This window comes from Rhincodon typus, chromosome 34 (genome assembly GCF_021869965.1).
Source record: "Rhincodon typus isolate 14 chromosome 34, sRhiTyp1.1, whole genome shotgun sequence".
In the NCBI taxonomy this organism is placed as follows: Eukaryota; Metazoa; Chordata; class Chondrichthyes; order Orectolobiformes; family Rhincodontidae; genus Rhincodon; species Rhincodon typus.
In genome coordinates this window covers 26,176,873-26,195,248 of record NC_063365.1, presented here as the reverse complement: position 1 = coordinate 26,195,248, position 18,376 = coordinate 26,176,873, and the positions used below count along the sequence as shown (strand labels likewise).

Sequence of the window (18,376 nt, the reverse complement as noted above, 5' to 3'; positions counted from 1 at the left end):
AAACTGCTGTAAGCTTTTAAAAGTTTCTTTTTTAAAACTACTCTGATTTTTTTCTGTTTTGCTGCTTCTACATTTTACTGATGCTGTATTTGATTTGAATTCTTTCTTGAATACTTCATGTGAATGAGTGATCCTAATTATGATGAAGTTGTTATTGTCGGTCAGTACTGAATACTTGTAATCACTGACTACACCTGAGTATCAATAGTTTTGGGACTGCAGAATGTTATTTTAAACATTGGATTGCTTTAGAGCATGATACCAAGCAGTTTTGTAATCCTATTATGAATAACATTGTTTCAATGTGTGTAGCATGTTGACAGACGATTTGGACTCTTTCAGATTACCTGGAATTCAGTGATGAGTCAAATTCCGATCCTGGTAGGAAACCAATGAACAGACAGGAAAAAGCCAAGGAAAATACCAGGAAAATCTTCCATGGGCCTAAACGGGTAAGACCTCCAGGCTGCTGAAAAACTGTGTGTCATAAGATGACCTGTGCTTCTGTGCTCAATTAGTATCGAGTGTTTTATTTATATTGAGTGTTCAGGCTTTGTTTCGCTTGGCAACCCAGGTATGTCCCATGGACCCTTGAAGACTATGAATAAATTTTTACTGTTTTTCTATTCCTTTGCATGTGTCTCCAATTATAAGAAATCTAAAACATATAAAGGTTGTATCAAACTTGATGCAGGGATCAAATAAAAACCGAAAGAACTGCAGATGCTATAAATCAGAAACAAAAACAGAAGTTGCTGGAAAAGCTCAGCGGGTCTGGCAGCATCTGTGAAGTGAAACCTGAGTTAACGTTTCAGGTCCAGCGACCCTTCCTCGGAACTGAGTTTTTCCAGCAACTTCAGTTTTTAATACAGGGATCACCTGAATTGACTGTTCAGGAGACAAAGGTGACATGACCCTGCAAAAAAGACACATCAGTAACATTTATGATCGAGCAACAAAATTATACTTGGCTTATGGGAACCATGCTTCTGTTTTTCTAATATTCTGGCCACTGACCGTGTTCCTTTACATGCTGGGTCAGAGTAATGCATGTAGTGACCCTGTCCATCTCCCCATCAAACTATCCCTGACTTTGAAATGCTTAATGAAACTTGTATTGATAGAGGACTTGTTTTGTTGCAGTTCCTTGCTGTGTTTTTAAATCCTGAATTGTTTGTTGCTTGATCATCCAGTGTTTGTTAGTGACCTTTCTCCATAGTGTTGGTGTTGCTATGTAATGGGATCTGTGCTGAAGGAAGAGGAGAAGACAGAAAAAGAAACAACTGGTTTCTTGAGACCTCTAGCGATGACCTTTCTGAAGTTGGCAACTGAAGGGAATGGCAGAGCATCCAGCTGCTGCTCTAGTGTGTGTTGGTCACGTGAATAGTTTTGACTTCAGACTGCAGTAGATTATTTCCACATTGTCTCAATAAAGGCCTCTGTGATCCTGCCAAGATACTTTGTGCTGGTTTGCAAACAAGCTGCCTGATGGTGTCAGGGCGGATTAGCCTTCATTGTTCCAAGGCAGAATCTAAGACTTAGTATTCTCCACAGTAGCTGGTAATTGTATAAATGCAGTAAAATTGGTAATTATTAAATATTCTCCACTAAAGAATAAGCTTCACAGTGACGATTTTGCCCACTTTCACCCTCACTTTGAATTATTCAGTTTGTCCGTGCTTTCAGTTTGAGAGATCTATGGAATTCTCGGAAAGGTGAGTGAGTGGTGAATGTTTTTGGAGTTGGATTAGTTGGCAAGAAGATTTGTTCAAATACCACAAAGTTGTGGAATTGAATTTAATCTGTAGACCACGAAAGCATTTTTAATAAGGTAGTAATTTTGATGTCATTCAAGGTAGGACCTGTCACTGTCCACAGTCTGGCCTAATACATCTGTAGTCTCGCAGTGACCTGAGAGCAACAAGTGATGGGCTATCAGTAGTGCCTTTGGATTGCCACCCACATCCCAGCAACAATTATAATTTAAACTCCTGAGTGGATCTGGGGTCAAATTACGGTTTGCATTGAGGGGAGACAGCTTGTACTCAGTAAAATCTGCTATGCCATTGAGAGGGTGCAAAGTGTATGTTTGGAGGCTAATGAATGAAGTACTCCGAGTATTGCTTTATTCTAAAACACCATTGCACAATAGTGTGGAGAAGTACTTCATGTTTGAGCAAGCATCATTATCTCCAAACCCAGATGGGGAGATAGAATTGATAACAGGGTGCATTTAGTCACTGCAAGCATCCAGTGGTAGCTTTGAGTTTGTACTTGGCAAAGAGCCACTTCATTGATAAGTGTATGAAGTCTGTTAGTAAATGTAGTATTCAATGGTTAGTAGAATGTAGAAACATTTGCTTTTAAAATGCATTAGTAATTGAGTGCCCTGAATAATTCTGGCTGCTATTACTAGAACAATGCAGTGCTGAATGGTAATTCTCCCCAGGGCTGGAGGGCAGTAGGGCTGTACAAAGAGAAAGCTATGTTATACCTACAACAAAGAAGAAATATTTGAAGTGCATATGTATACCACATGGATTGGATGGTGCACCATACGTAGAGCTATTGTTACCCTGACAACTGAAATTACTGGAAAATGTGGCCCTGAGCACAGCAAGTTCAATGAAAAATGAAATATTTGAGGAAAGGGAATGGAGAAAGCTGGGAACTACACTGGGACTCCAAACTCTTGTGGTAATATGCACTTTCTTGTAATTGAATTTGATATATCCCTACAGCAACGCAACTCCTAGACGACAAAAGATTAAAGAATATTCAGGACCATGTTTTTCACATTTACGTGACTGGCGATGATGTCAGAATGAGGGATTATGTGTAGATTACCTGCCACAAGCATGTGGTATAGTTTCGGGATGTCCAGGACAAGATGAAGTGTATTTTTTCACACAAATACTGGACTCTTTGAGAATAATTATAGTGAATACAGGAAAGTTTTTATTTTGTTTCAGCACTGTTTGGTTTAAAGTCTTGACCCATTTGTTCTGCAGTAGGTTTCAGTATTTGAGAAAATAGAGAAGGGGGTTACTGGTAGTTGCAGGACCAATTCAGGTGGGGGCATTAGAAAGTATTACTGCTGAAAAGGTAACTGGGTTTTAGAAGGGTCCCACTATGGGGTGCAAAAGAGCAAACAGCCTGTATTGATTGTATGTCATTTATGTGCTGTTGATAGACATTAACTGGGATCTTGTTTGGAGATGCTTATTGAAGCTGTGTGGTTGAGTTAGAAGATGTATGCTTGTAATGGTTCACTCTGTAAACATAGATAATGTGGATTGACTCCAGCACTATTATTCATCTCCTTGCTGTCAAAAAGGAACATTTAGATCTCCATAGTAAACCAGATGAGAACGTTGAATTTGAACACGTTCAGTTATACCTATTAGCAAGTTGAAAACAAAGGGTCCTATTTTTCTGACTGGAAATATCTTTGAATCCACTTGCTTTGGTCAAACTCGTAACATTGCCTGTCTAAAGAATAATGTGATAATTGTCATCAATGGGAGTGCATAACTTAGTGAAACTTTGTAAACGCACGTTGTCTACCCCCAATCTTCCCTGTGGCTGACTACCTATAACAGCAGGGCTTCAACTATCAGATGAAGTATTTGGATTAGGAAGACTGGCTGCTGTGGAGTTCAGACTTATTTTTGAGAGTTACGTAAGATGTAGGAGCAGAAGTAGGTCATTCAGCCCATCGAGTGAGCTCCTCTGCTCAATAAGATTACGGTTGATGTGATAATCCTAAACTCCAGTTGCCTGCCTTTTGCTACAACCCTTGATTCCCTCACTGATTAAAAAACCTATCTCAGTCTTGAATATACTTAATGACCCAGACTCAACAACTCTCTACGGTAAAGAATTCCACAGATTCAGTACCCTCTAAGAGAAGAAATTCCTTTTTATCCCTAAACAAAAACCGAAGGAACTGTGGATGCTGTAAATCAGAAACAATTGCTGGAATAGCTCAGCAGGTCTGGTAGCGTCTGAGGAGAGAAAGCAGAATTAAAGTTTCAAGTCAGTGACACTTCCTTAGAACTGATAGTAGCTCGGAAAATGTTCGTTTATTTGCAGAAGATGGAGTGGAGGATTGTTAGCCATTAACAGGCTTTGTTAATAGCTATTCACACTCCTACCAAGATCGTTATCCAGTCCTTTGTCTGTCCAACTGTCCTCCTCTCTGTTTTGGACTCTATCTCCATCTATCATTTACTCCTTAACCACCCACCCCGCACCCCCCAACCAGTCCTATGTTAGGCATATAAAATGACATTTCCTTGGTATCATCAGTTCTGAGGAAGGGTCACTCGACCCAAAATGTTAACTCTGATTTCTCTCCGCGGATGCTGTCAGATCTGCTGAGCTCTTCCAGCAATTTCTGTTATTGTTCATCCTTTTCTCTGTTTGAAATGTGTAACCACTTTTATTATGCTACAGGTAGTTCTTCTATACCACAATAGTTGTGTTCTTGTGCAACTTCATGCTATAGAAACTTGTATACTGTACTGTAGAAAGTTTGCGTTATCGAAACACTATCCACTATTCATCAATCGCAATACAGCCAATTTGTGTTAACGAAACATGCGTTAGCAGAAATACCTGTATCTAGCCCTAGACACTCCCATAAGGGGAAACAACCTTTCTCATCTACCCGGTCAAGTCACCTAAGACCCTCGTATGTTTCAATGAGGTTGCCTCTTATACTTCTAAATTCCAATGGGTTCAAGCCCAAGCCACTCAGCCTATCCTCATAAGACAGTGTCTCCATACCTGGTATCAGCCTCTTGAAATTTCTCTGATTGTCTCCAATGGCAGTTACCTTTTCTTAGGTAAGAGTCCCAAATAATATACCGCCTGTATCTGGTGGGTACTTTGTATAACTTTAGCAAAACCCTCCATTCCCTTAGAAATAAGGCCAACATTCTATATGCCTTCTGTATTACCCATTGAACTTGAATGCTAACCTTCTGTGGTTCATGGGCAAGAAAAAATCCCAAATTCCTTTGTTCCATAGCATGCTGCAGTCTTTATCCATTTAAGTAATCAGCTTCTCTATTTTTCCTGCAAAGGTGCATATCGTAATATTTCCCCACTCGTTTTCCACCTACCAAGTTTTTGCCCACTTGCTTGACCTATCTATATACCTCTGCACAAACTTGGCATTCAATTTCCTCATCCAGGTCATTAGTATATATTGTAAGTAATCATAGCCCCAGCACCGATCCCTGCAGCACTCCTCTAGTTACCATCCTGACAATGTTCCCCTAATCCCAACTGTCTTCTACCCATGCTAATATATTACCTCCAGCAGTATAGGGCTCTTAAGTAGCCTAATGTATGGTACCTTGTCAAATGTCTTCTGAAAATTCATGTCTATTATACTGCTTCCCCTTTATCTTCCTTGCTTGTTTCCTCCTCAAAGAATGCGAATGAATTTGTCAGATGTGGTTTCCCCTTCATGAAGCCCTGCTGGTCTACTTTTATCATTTTAAGTATTTCTAAATGCTTTGCTCTTACACCCTTTATAACAGACTCCGACAGTTTCCTAAGAACAGAAGCTAAGCTAATTGGCGTATAGTTACTACTTTTTTTGACTCCCTCCCTTTTTAAATAATACTGCATTTTTCAATTCTCTGGGACTTCTCCATAATCTAGGGATTCCTCAAGTTACTATCTGTGCACCCAATATCTGTGTAACTACATTGTTCAATATCCTCCCTATCGGGTCTAGGGGACTTATCGGCCTTTAGCCCCATTTGTTTCCCTAACACTCTTCCAATTCTCTGGCTTAACATTAATCGTTGCCACATTGTTTGTTTGTTTGTTTGTTTGTTTGTTTTTTCCCCCTTTAAATTTGCTGTTATCCTTAACTTCCCTGGTTAACCATGGTTGGCCTAAGCCCTTCCTAGAACCCTTCTTCCTCACTGGGACACATCTTTGCTGCAAGCGATGAACTATTTTCTTAAACATCTGCCATTGCTGCTGAACTGTCAAGGTCCCTTTAAGTCAATTTTCCTCATGATGAATATGACATAATGGTCTGCTTTTTGAGGCTTGATGACTAATGCAAAAATAAAGCTTTGGAAGGTTAGGAGTTGTTCTTTTTGACAGCCCTGACTTTTTATCAACCTGCCCTGCTCCAGGAAGGGCTGTTGGGGAAATGGAAAGGGTGTAAGTTGAGAAGGGATTGAAGCCTTCCCAATCTCAGCAAATTTCTTATCCCCAAATTCCACCCCAGGGTCTCTCAGTTTGAGGCATTAACTTGAGGTTGCACCAGGAAACTGTTCAGAAAGCACTCTGTACCTTAGTAAGTCACCATATCCAAATATCATTCTTTGAAAGCGAGTTTCTTCATCCCTGCTGTAAGATTCAATCGTACTTTGTTGAACTTTTGCTAGTTAATCATTTATGGTGAAGTTTTAACTGAATGAAATTAGTCCCGATATCTTTTTGAAATAATTTGAAGGAATACTGAGAGACGAAAAAAGAAGTGTCAGTAATGGTCTTGCTGCTGGTTTCTGATGAGGTTAAGCTGAACGACATTTCATCGCACCAGCAGGCCTTGATGGTGTGACAAATAGACATGTACTGGAGCTTTGTAACTTGACAGGGCAAAACAGGCTGCATTTTCTTATCACTTGCCTCTAGTCGCTCAGGCAAACATCTGACTTGGTCACAACTGATGATGGTATTAGCCTGTAATTTGGACAAAAATAAAACAAGCAGTTTGCATACATTTTGCTATCAGCAAGGTGGCAGTATCGAGGTCTAGTTTCTGAAAGGCTGGTTTATTGTGCAAAAAATTTCTAAATTTGCAGGTAACAGTACTCACCAAAACTCTTCTGGCGCAGACATTTCACAATAGACCTAGAAACATATGTGATAAGCTACAGAGAGACAGTGTATTGGTCAGCAATGAATAGCTAGCTGCACCAAGCTAGGCTTTCACTCTTAATGTTCAGTTTATACTGGATGTTTCACAAAATAAGTTAATTTGGAATGCAGTGACAGTACTTGTATCTTGACAGCTATTTAGTACACAAGATCCTAAAAAACAGTAATTAGCTGACTGGTCAATTGATCTATTTTTAGTGGTGTTAATTTGCTGAAACACTAACTTACAGCACAGGCCAGTTTTCCTCTCATGCATATTTCCATTGGATGTATGGAATTAGGGATTGGCGAAAGAACTAGAGGTGACTGTGTTTTATTCTTTCACAGGATATGAGTGTCACCGGCTAGGCCAGCATTTGTTGCTCATCTTGACATAGAATCCTTGATTGTGGCATAGCATTAATGAGCAGGTCGTGCCTGCCTTAAACCAATTTAGTTCCTTAGACTTGCATTTTGCTGCTTGTACTAATCCAGTCAAATTAGTACATGTGGCTTCGTGAAGACGGACAAGGAAGAACGAGTCAGGTTCGAATCCTGCTGAAATATGAGAATGTCAAGAACTCCCTTTGTAACTTAACATACTTCATTCACTCTTTGAAGGTGACAGGGCAAGTTGATAAGGCTGTGAAACATCATTCAGGAACTTAACTATTCAAAATCAACAAAGTATTAAAGCAGTGACATTATACAAAACCATGATCTTTGATTAGCCCTCAGTTGGATGATCCTCTTTCTCCAACTCAAGGCAGGTCTGACTCACAGTTCCTTGGACTCCTTCACACTTGGGTAAAGGAGGCATATCAGTATCAATATTGGAGATTGAAACCTGTGGTAGTAGCATTACTCCAATCCAACATGGCCACCTGGTCCAAGGCTCCATTGTTTGTTCAGTTAATTGCTTGACCAGGAATTTCTCCAGTGGTTGCCACCTGCCATTGGTCCTGTTAGCCCTTGGGCTTGTTGAACAAGTTGAGGTTCCCGCTCCCTGTGTGGATGAGAGTGGGGCTGTCGGGAGGATGAGCAAACTGACCGTAGCTCCATGGTACAGGGAGCCATTCAAGAGGAGTTGGAAAAGAGAAATATAGCTGTAATCGGGGAGATTATAGTATGGGGAATAGACATGTTCCTTTGTGGCCAGGATAGAGCGCCCTCAAGGTTGTTTTGCCTGCCTGGTGCCCAGGTTCAGGATATATCGTTTGGGTTCGGAGGAACTTGGAGTGGGAGGTGAAAGATTCTAGTTGTCGTGGTCCAACGACATAGAAAGAGGATCTGCTGAGGGAATATGAGCAGCTAGGAGTTAAATTAAAAAGCAGAACCAAAACTATGATAATCTCTGGATTACTGCCTGAGCCACGAGCTAATTGGCACAGAGTCAACAAGATTAAAGAGGTAAACGCATGGCTCATAGAGTGAGATGGGACAAATTGATTTGAATTCATGTGACATTGGCATTTGTGGCTGCAGGTGGATCAGGGCTGGGAAGTAAATATTCAAGGATATGTGTCCAAGAGTCATAGATTCCCAGGGCACAAGACAGGCCCTTCAGCCCAAATTGGTCCATGCCGACCAAAACGTCCATCACACTAACCCCATTTCCCTGCATTCGGTCCATATCCTTCTAAACTTTTCCTAACCACGTATTTGTCCAAATGCCTTTAGGAATGTTGTCAACGTACCCGCCTCAACCACTTCTGCTGGCAGCTTCTTCCATAAGCGTACCACACCACCCTCTGTGTTAAAAAAAAAAAAGTTGTCCCTCCGGTTCCCATGTATTCTTTTTCCTCTTACTTTAAACTGATGCCCTCTAGTCCTTGATTCGCCAACCCTGGGAAAAGACTGTGTGCCTTCACCCTATCCATGTTTCTCATCGTGTGACACACTTCTATAAGATCCTTCCTCAGTTTCCTACGCTCTAAAGAAAAAAGTCCTAGCTTGTCCAACCTCTCCCTATAACTCAGTCTCTTGAGTCCTGGCAACATCCTTGTAAATTTCTGCACTCTTTCCAGTTTAATAACATCCTTCCTGTAGCAAGATGACCAAAACAGAACACACTACTCCAAGACTCCTGCTGAAAGGATGGGCAGATGTGGAAAGGGAGTTGAGTTGTTGCCTTAGTAAAAAATGAAGTTAAATTGATAGCAAGAAGTGATATAGAGTCAGAGGGTATAGAATCTGTGTGGGTAGAGTTGAGGAACTGCAAAGATTTTTTTTAAAAAAAGACCCTGATGAGATTTATGTACAGGCTTCCTTGCAGCAGTCAGGATTTGGGAAGAAAATAAATAAAGATAGAAAAGGCATGTAAGAAAGGCACTGTTACAATCATGGGGGACTTCAATACGCAGGTAGGAGAAAATCTGAGAACAACAGGTTGGTAGCAAATCCCAAGAAAAGGAATTCGTGGAATGTCTGGAAAATTTTTTTCGCAGCTTCTAGTCAAACCCAGCAGGGAACAGGCAGTTCTAATTTGATGTGTATTGAGGCAAACTTGATAAGGGCACTTAAGATGAAGGAGCCCTGAGAGGGCTGTAACCATAATATGATAGAATTCATCCTGCAGTTTAAGAGGGAGAAGTTTGAACCAGATGTATGATATTGTAATTGAGTAAAGGTAACAATAAAGGTATGAAGGAAGAACTTGCTAGAGTTGATTGGAAGGGGAGCCTAGCAGGGAGGACAGTGGAGCAGCAATGGCAGTGTTTCTGGGAGTAATTCGGGAGGCAAAGCAGAAATTCATCTCAAGGAAGAAAAAACAAACTAAGGGGAGGATAGGGCTGCCATTGTTGATAGGGGAAATCAGGGACAGCATAAAAGCAAAATGGAAAGCATACAATTTGTTGAAGTTTAGTGGGAAGCCTTTAAAAACCAGCAGAGGATAACTAAAAAAGCAGTAAGGCGTGAGAAGTTGAAATATGAAAGTAAGCGAGCTAGTAATATAAATGTAAGTTGCAAGGCTTTTTCAGATATATAAAAGGTAAGAGGGAGAGGCAAGAGTGGACATTGGACGACAGAAAAATGAGGCTGGAGAAGCAGTAATAGGAAACAAACAAATGTTAGAGGAACGGTATTTTGTATCAGTCCTCATGATGAAAAGCACAAGTAGTACACCAGAACGTCAACAGTTCAAGGCAGTGGCCATTGCTAAGGAGAAGAAGACATTGTTAACTCTGTTTCTCTTACTACTTTGTCCCTGAGGCCTTTGTACCTAAGATGGTGCTGTGTGTGGTAATATTATACAGTTTTGATTGTACTCCTGCACTTCTGTACTTCTGTACTTGAGGGGAGGCAATAGCCTAGTAGTATAATTGCCAGACTGTTAATCCAGAGATCCAGGTAATGTTCTGGAGACCTGGATTCGAATTCTGCCATGGCAGATGGTGGAATTTGAATTCAATAAATATCTGGAACTAACATCCTAATGATCATGAATTCATTGCTAATTATTGGAAAAACCCATCAAGTCCACTAATGTCCTTTAGGCCTACATGTGACTTCAGACCCACTGCAACGTGGTTGACTCTTAACTGCCCTCTGGGCAGTTCGGGATGGACAATAAAGGCAAGCCAAGCCAGTGACGCCCTCATTCTGTGAATGAGTTCAAAACAAAACTTGAGTACACGTGACAATAAAAAATCTAAATATGAAAGGTGCTGGGAAAGCTGAAAAGTCTGATGGTAGATAAAACCCCCAAATCAGATGGACTACACCCCAGAATTCTGAAGGAGATATCGGAGGAGATTGTGGAGGCATTGATGGTGATCTTTCAGGAATCACTGGAGTTGGGAAGGTGGGGGCGGGGAGTGGTGTGTGGGAGGGAGTGGTCCCAGAGGATGGAAAATGGCTAATGTAATACCCCTGTTTAAGAAGGAAAGGAAGCAGAAAACAGGAAAATAGAGACTGGTCCTGTTGCAGATCACTAAGATTTTAGTCCATTATTAAGGATGAGATTGGGGAGTACTTAAAATTGCATGGTTAAATAGGGCTTGGTCACTTTGACTTCAAGACGAGGTCATGCCTGACAAATCTGTTGGAATTCTTTGAGGAGGTAATGAACATTTTAAACAAAGGAGAGCCAATACATGTGATCCGGCGGCACAGTGGCTCAGTGGTTAGCACTGCTGCCTCACAGCACCAGGGAACCAGGTTCGATTCCACCCTCACGCAACTGTCTGTGTGGAGCTTGCACGTTCTCCTTGTGTCTGCGCGGATTTCCTCTGGGTGCTCCGGTTTCCTCCCACAGTCCAAAGATGTTCAGGTTAGATGGATTGGCCATGCTAAATTGCCCGTAGTGTTCAGGAATGTGTAGATTAGGTGGGTTATGAGGGATGGGTCCGGGTGGGATGCTTTGAGGGTCGATGTGGACTTGTTGGGCTGAAGGGCCAGTTTCCACACTGTAGGAATTCTGTGATTCAGATAGAAGCATAGATTGTGTTTTTGAAATGGGCAAAGGCTGCAGAAATCTGAAACACCAAAGGGACTTGTTCAAGATTCTGTTAAGGTTAACATGCAGGTTCAGTTGGCAACTAGGAAGGTAAATACAGTGTTAGCATTTATTTTGAGGGGGCAAGCATACAGGAGCAGAGATATACACCTTTAGCAGCATAAGACTCTGTCAGATGCATTTAGAATATTGTAAGCAATTTTGGGACCCTTATGTAAGGAACGATGTGCTGGTGTTAGAGGGTGTTTAGAAGAGATTTACAAGAGTGATCCTGGGGTTGAAGGGCTTGTCATATGAGGAGTGGTTGAGGAGTCTGGGTCTGTTTTTGATGGAGTTCAGAAGGATGCGGGGGGGGGATCTCATTGAAGCTTACAGAATACTGACAGGCCTGGATTGAGTGGACATGGAGAAGATGTTTCTGCTAGGAGGAGAGACTAGGACCTGAGGACACGCATCAGTGATTGGACGACGCTTTAGAACTGAAATAAGGAGTTTCTTCAGCTGGAGGGTAGTGAATCTCATTACTGCAGAAAGCTATGGAGGCCGAGTCATTGAGTGTATTTAAGACAGATTCGTAAGGGGATCAGGGGGTTGGGAGCAGGGGTGCGGTAGTGGAGAGGGAGGAGAATGTGGTTGAGAAACATAATCAGGCATAATCAAATGGCAGAGCAGACATGATGGGCCAAACAGCCCAATTCTGTTCCTATATGCCTAAATTGGACTGAGAGCAGCTACATGTAGAAAAATCTACATCAGAGCAATGGAACCTTTCAAAAAAGGCAATAGAATATGTGCAGGGCCAACAAATGCAGAGAATCCTAGAAGACAAAATGTATAGAATTGGATAAGGGAAAAAGGGAAGGCTATGGTAGACACCTAAGGGTCAAAACACCAAAGCGTAAGAGGCATATAGAAAGTCATGGGGGTTACCTTTTCTTAAAAAAAAATTAGGAAAGCAAAGAGGAGCTATGTAGAAACACTGAAGAGCAAACTTAAGGAAAATTGAAAGGTATTTTTTTTAAGTATATCAGGACAAAGAGTGGGGCGTATGTGTGGAGCCAGAAGGTGTTGGTGGGGTTTTAAATGAGTCTTTTGTACCTGTATTACCACGAAGTACAATTTAGGTATAGAAATCAGGGAGGAGGGCTGAGATATGCTTGCACAAATTACAATTGAGAGGGAGGAAATAAGAGCATTTTTAGCAATGCCTCCAGGCACCAGATCACGCGATTGCAGAGACTATTGCACAAGGTTTGATACTTAGGTTTGCAGATGACACAAAAATTGGTGTTGTAAACAGTGAGGAGGAATGACTCGCACTATAGGATGAGAGAGGTAATGTATTTTAGGCAGACGAACAAGACAAGGGACTACACAATGATTGCTAAGACTGAGGAAATGCAGAGGATCCGAGGGACCTTGGTTTACATGTCTGCAGATCCTCAAAGGAGAAGGGATAGATGGATAAAGTCATTAAGAATGCATATGGGGTACTTGTCTTTATTAGTTGAGGCATTGAATACAAAAGCAAGGTTAAGCTGGTGCTGAAAATAACATTAATTAGGCCACAGCTGGATTATTTTGTTGTTCTGGTTACCACACTAAAGGAAGGATTTGATTGCATTAGATAGGGTGCAAGGGTGATTCCCCAGGATGTTACTTTGGCTGAAGCAGTTCCCTATAAAGAAAGACTAGATAGGCTGAGGTTGTTTTGGAGCAGAGAAGGCTAGGAGGGGGCTACTGATTGAGATGTGAAAAATTGAGGAACGTTTTGGGTTAGTAGAGGGATTAATAACTGGGGGCGTAGATTTGAGGTTAGAGGTGATTTAAGGAAGGGTTTTTCTACCTAGAGAATGGTGTTTCTGCAACTCACTGCCTAAAAGGGTGTTAGAGGTGGGAACCTTCATAACATTTAATTAAATACTTGAAATACCACGGCATAAAGGCTATGGGCCAAGTGCTGGAAAGGGGGACTGGAATAGATGCGTGCTTGACAACAGGCTATGGTACATTTGGTTGAAGGGCTTCTTTCCATGTTGTAAAACTTTATAAAAGAAAATTTCATACTGATGGTGAAAAATGACTGACAACCAGGCTCTCCAGGAGAACCAACAGCACTGGAGGTGTAGCAAAATATTTCCAAATCAGGATGGTAAGTGGATTAGAGGGGAACTTGCTACCCTTGTCCTTCTAGGTGGGAGTGTTTATGAATTTGGAATGACCTGTCCAAGGACCCTTGGTGAGTTTCTTCAGTACATCTGATATGTAGTACACGCTGCTGCTATTGATGGTGGAGGGAGTGAATGTTTAAGAATTTGGTACCAATCAAACAACTGCTTTGTCCTTGATGGTGTTGAGCTTCTGTTAGACCTGCGCTCAACCAGACAAGTGGGAAGTATTCCATCGCACTGTTGAGTTGTGCTTTTTATCTGATGGATAGGCTTTGGAAAGTTGGGTGCTGAGTCACTACTATAGGATTCCTAGCCTCTGACCTGTTGTTAGAGACAAAGTAATTAAGTGGCTTCTGAAGAAGGGTCTAGGCCCGAAACGTCAGCCTTCCTGCTCCTCTGCTGCTTGGCCTGCTGTGTTCATCCAGCTCTACACCTTGTTATCTCAGATTCTCCAGCATCTGCAGTTCCTACTATCTCTAATTAAGTGGCTGGTCCAGTTCCATTTCCGTTCAGTGTTATCCCCCAGGATGTCAATATTATTTTAGTAAATCTGTATTGCACCCCTCCCAGCACAGTATTTCTTTCTTCGGATTTACGTGCTTAGGCTTTGTCATTCTGTTTTGTGAAATGATTTTCACTTATTCCTGAGGTGTGAATTTGCTGTCATTTCACATTGTGATGCTTCAATCCAGTATTTTGGGGGTAGAGTGAAAATGATTTTGATTTGATTTATTACTGTCACGTGTACTGAGATAGTGAAAATTGTTGATTTATGTGCTTTACAGGCAGATCATACTATGCAAGTGCGTCAGAGTAACAGAAGAGTGCAGGATACAATGTTACAGTTGCCAAGAAGGTGCAGAGAGAGATCGACATTAACATTAAAGAGATCCATTAAAAAGTCTGATAAGTTATGCAATTCAGTGGCTGATTGTTATAGGAAATTCAGGTGGGGTTGGTTGCAATGCTTCAATTGTGGAGCAGATTCAGCTGGAATTCATGGGCCTGCAAATATATCAAACCTAATGTAAAGCATCATGTTCTGAAACGCTGTATAGAGTACCTCTGAAAGCATACTTCACAGAAAATATTTGCACTAATTCATGGAAAAATTCACAACAAATGGATTTACAGCCAGAGGATGTGTTCAGGGGACACTCTTCAAATGCAAATAACCCTCTATTTGATACAGTGAAATTTACACATAAGGGAACTTCTGAAAGGAATTCCACTGCCGTGCACAAGATTCCCGTGGTTGAGAATTGGGTGTGTAGAATGTGAAGCCTTCACCTGCTAAGGAACATCATCCCATATTCACAAAGTTTGTCTAGAGCACTATTTACTTCAGAGTGAAATTTTGAACCACAGATTCTTATCCTGTGATTCCACCATTTTGATAAGCTGTGTGGCTTGTTTTAAAATGAATGGCCGTGACTCACTGAAGACTGTCTGCTCAAATTGCCTCCTGTGTAGTCTGTTCTTTGAAACATGTGCTGGTTGGTGAGTCTCAGATTGCTGAGGACGTTTGGGGGAGCAGCTTCCACTTGGACTGAAATACCATCCATCACGACATGCTTTTGACCTAGAGTTAGTGGAAATGTCACATGGGCAAACCAACTCTATGATGTAATCAGTGGTTTAGGAACTTTCAGCTTTTATCGAGACTGGAGAACTGAGGCAATTTTCAGAGCAGTAAGTTAATAAAGATATTTGGGGTTACCAAACTCATTTGAGCGTATTAGAAATCTATTCTAAAATGTTGAAAGTAAGATTTTCTTGAGAGCAGAACTATACCTGATTAGCCAGACAGATTAGCTGAGTAAGATGCATTAAAGCTAAACATATTAGGTTTTCCTGCTAGTTTTCCACTCTCCTTTCCAGAAGACCTGCTGGAATTTTTATTCCTTCCCGAGTCATCAGTCTCGGTGAGTTATTGAGTCCAGATAGTGAATGCTGTCAGCTTTCCTTTACTTAAAGGGGGGGGCCATCTCGCATCTACCTGCAGACCCACACCCTATATATATCCATTTTGTAACAGGGCTCAGATTGCAGTCTGAGCTAAGTTTGGCCTTGCACAATTTGAAAATAGAGTGGTTGTATCACAACTCCCTCCCCCGGTCTGTTTGTAATAGTGAAGTTTTATGAGCTGGACAGCTGTGAAACTTGGGTTAGAGAAGTTACTTGTGGTGGCTGCTGCTTGCTGTAACTGAACAGAGAACAGCACAACAAAGGAACAGGCCCTTTGGCTCACCATTTCTATGCCAATCATAATGCTGCTCTAAACTAATCCCATCTGCCTGAACATATCCCTCTATTCCCTGCCTGTTCATGTGTCTAAGTGCTTCTTAAACATTGCTATCGTATCTGCTTCTACCACCTCCCCTGACAGCCTGTCCCAGGCACCTACCATCTTCTTTGAAAAAGAAATCTTGCCTCGCACATCTCTATTAAGCCTTTCCCCTCTCACCTTCAACCTATGCCCCCTAGTATTTGGCCTTTCCATCCAAGCCTGTCATAATTTTGTGTACTTCCATCAGGTCTCAGCCTGATGCTATAGTGCAAACAATCCAAGCTTGTCTAACTTCTCCATTTAGCTAATACAGTTGAATCTAGCCAACATCCTGGTAAACCTGTTTTGCAATCTCTCCACATCTTTCATATAGTGGTGATCAGAACTGGATGTTACGTGGATAGGAAGTGATTAGAGGGCTATGGCCCAAATGCAGGCAAATGGGACTAGATCGGTTTAGAAAACCTGGTCAGCATGGACGAGTGGGGCCAAATGGTAGGATTCTATACTGTATGACTCAAATGCCAAATAAAATGTGATCTAACTAAAATTTTATACAACTACAACATGATTTGCCAACTTTTACACTCGATGAATGACCGATGAAGGCAAGCATGCTGTACACCACCTTCACCTCCTTGTGTACTTGTGTTGCCACTTTCACAGAGCTGTGGCCTTCCACCCAAAATCTCTCTATATCAGTGCTACTAAGGACCCTGACATTTACCATATACTTTCATCTTGCATTTGACCTCCCAAAATGCATGACCTCACACTTGTCTGGATTAAACGCCATCTGCCATTGATGCAAAGTCTTGCCTGGTTTGATGTACAATTGAAACCCAAAGCCAACTTTCTAACTTTTTTTTTGTCTTTACACAGTCTCCTACTAAAGCTGTGTACAATGCCAGACACTGGAATCAGCCTGAGCCAGAGGAGCTTCCTCCAACACTGTCGCTATCTCATAATGCAGTGGGGAGTGCCACAAGTAAACAGCCACTGATACAGTCCCAAGCAACACAGGTGAGTAACTTTGTGCCAGTGTCTAAAGTGGAGGGTCTGAACAGGTACAAGGTTCACTACTACCCTTTAGGGAAGGAAACTGCCATCCTTGCCTGGTCTGGCCTATACGTGACTCCAGACCCACAGCAATGTGGTTGACTCTGAACTGCCCACTAGGCAATTAGGGATGGGCAGTAAATGCTGCCTGGTCAGCGACTCCCTCATCCTGTGAATGAATAAAATAAAATAGAAAAAAAAGTGAGTATCCTAATCTGATAGCTGATATCAGAGCTGAACATGATCATTACCATCTGTCATAGTATTGTTCAGTACTAAAATTGCTGATAATGTCTTCCTATAAATCATCAAATTCTTGCGCCAGTATTTTAATTATACTGCCTTGACTAAAGTGTTTTCTTCATGTAACTATATTAAAAAGCTGTTTCCCAGCACTTGCAACTTTCTCAATCTATGAATCTTCCATACCCATCCCTTCTGATGGCTAATCTTTCTCCATATAGCAAAACTAGAATGAGTTGGTATCAGAAGGCAAACTTTCCACTGGTTTGAGTCATACCGGGCATATGAGAAGTTGTTACCGGAAGTCAGTCATCTTAGCTCCAGGATATCTCTGCATTCATTCCTCAGGGTAGCACCTTGACCCAACCATGCTGTTTCATCAATGACTTTCCCTCTATCATAAGGTCAGAAGTGGGGGTGTTCACTGTGCAATGTTCTGCACCCTTCATCACTCCTCAGGTACTGAAGCAGTCCATGTTCAAATGCAACAAGACATGGCCATTATCCAGACTTTGGTTGACAAGTGGCCAGTAACATTCGTGCCACACAAGGTCTTTCTCCCAGGTTAGGGGAGTCCAAAACTAGAAGGCATAGGCTTAAGGTGAAAAGGGCAAAGGGTTCTGCAGGGCAACTTTTTTACGCAGAGGATGGTGCATATATGGAATGAGTTGCCAGAGGAGGTAGTAGAGGCGGGAACAGCTACAACATATAAAAGACTTTTGGGCAGATACATGGATAGGAAGGCTTCAGAGGGATATGGCCCAAATGCAGGCAAATGGGAATAGATTGGTTTAGGAAACCTGGTCAGCATGGACGAGTTGGGCCAAACGGTCGGTTTCTATACTGTATGACTCAAATGTCAAATAAAAACCATCTCTAATAAGAGATGATCTAATCACTGACCCTTAACATTCAATGATGGTAGCATTATTGACTCCCCACTGTCAATATCCTTGGGGTGAGCATTGACTGGAAACTCAACTGGACTTGCCACATAAACACAGGGGCTACAAAAGCAGGTCAGAGGCTAGGAATACTGTGCCGAGTAACTCACCACTTAACCCCCACTCCCCACCACCACCACCACCCGCTCCCCCCAACACACACACACCCGCCGCCGCCGCCACAAAAAAAATGTCAGTCCATCTACAAGGCACGATTCAGGAGTGTGGTGAATATTCCCCATTTGCCTGGATGGGTGCAGCTCTAACAACACTCGAAGAAGCTTGGCACCATCCAGGACAAGGCACCCTGCTTGAT

The 18,376-nt window shown here is 41.8% G+C and overlaps 1 protein-coding gene across 1 annotated transcript in view; it reads left to right on the top strand.

Annotated features, from left to right (window-relative positions):
- The window catches only part of waplb (WAPL cohesin release factor b), a 189,195-nt gene that overhangs the window by 91,454 nt on the left and 79,365 nt on the right, over positions 1-18,376 (top strand). Inside the window, exons 4-5 of the mRNA XM_048616249.1 lie at positions 343-452; positions 16,697-16,837. Of these exons, the coding sequence (XP_048472206.1) occupies positions 343-452; positions 16,697-16,837 (251 nt within the window). The remainder of the gene's footprint in view (positions 1-342; positions 453-16,696; positions 16,838-18,376) is intronic.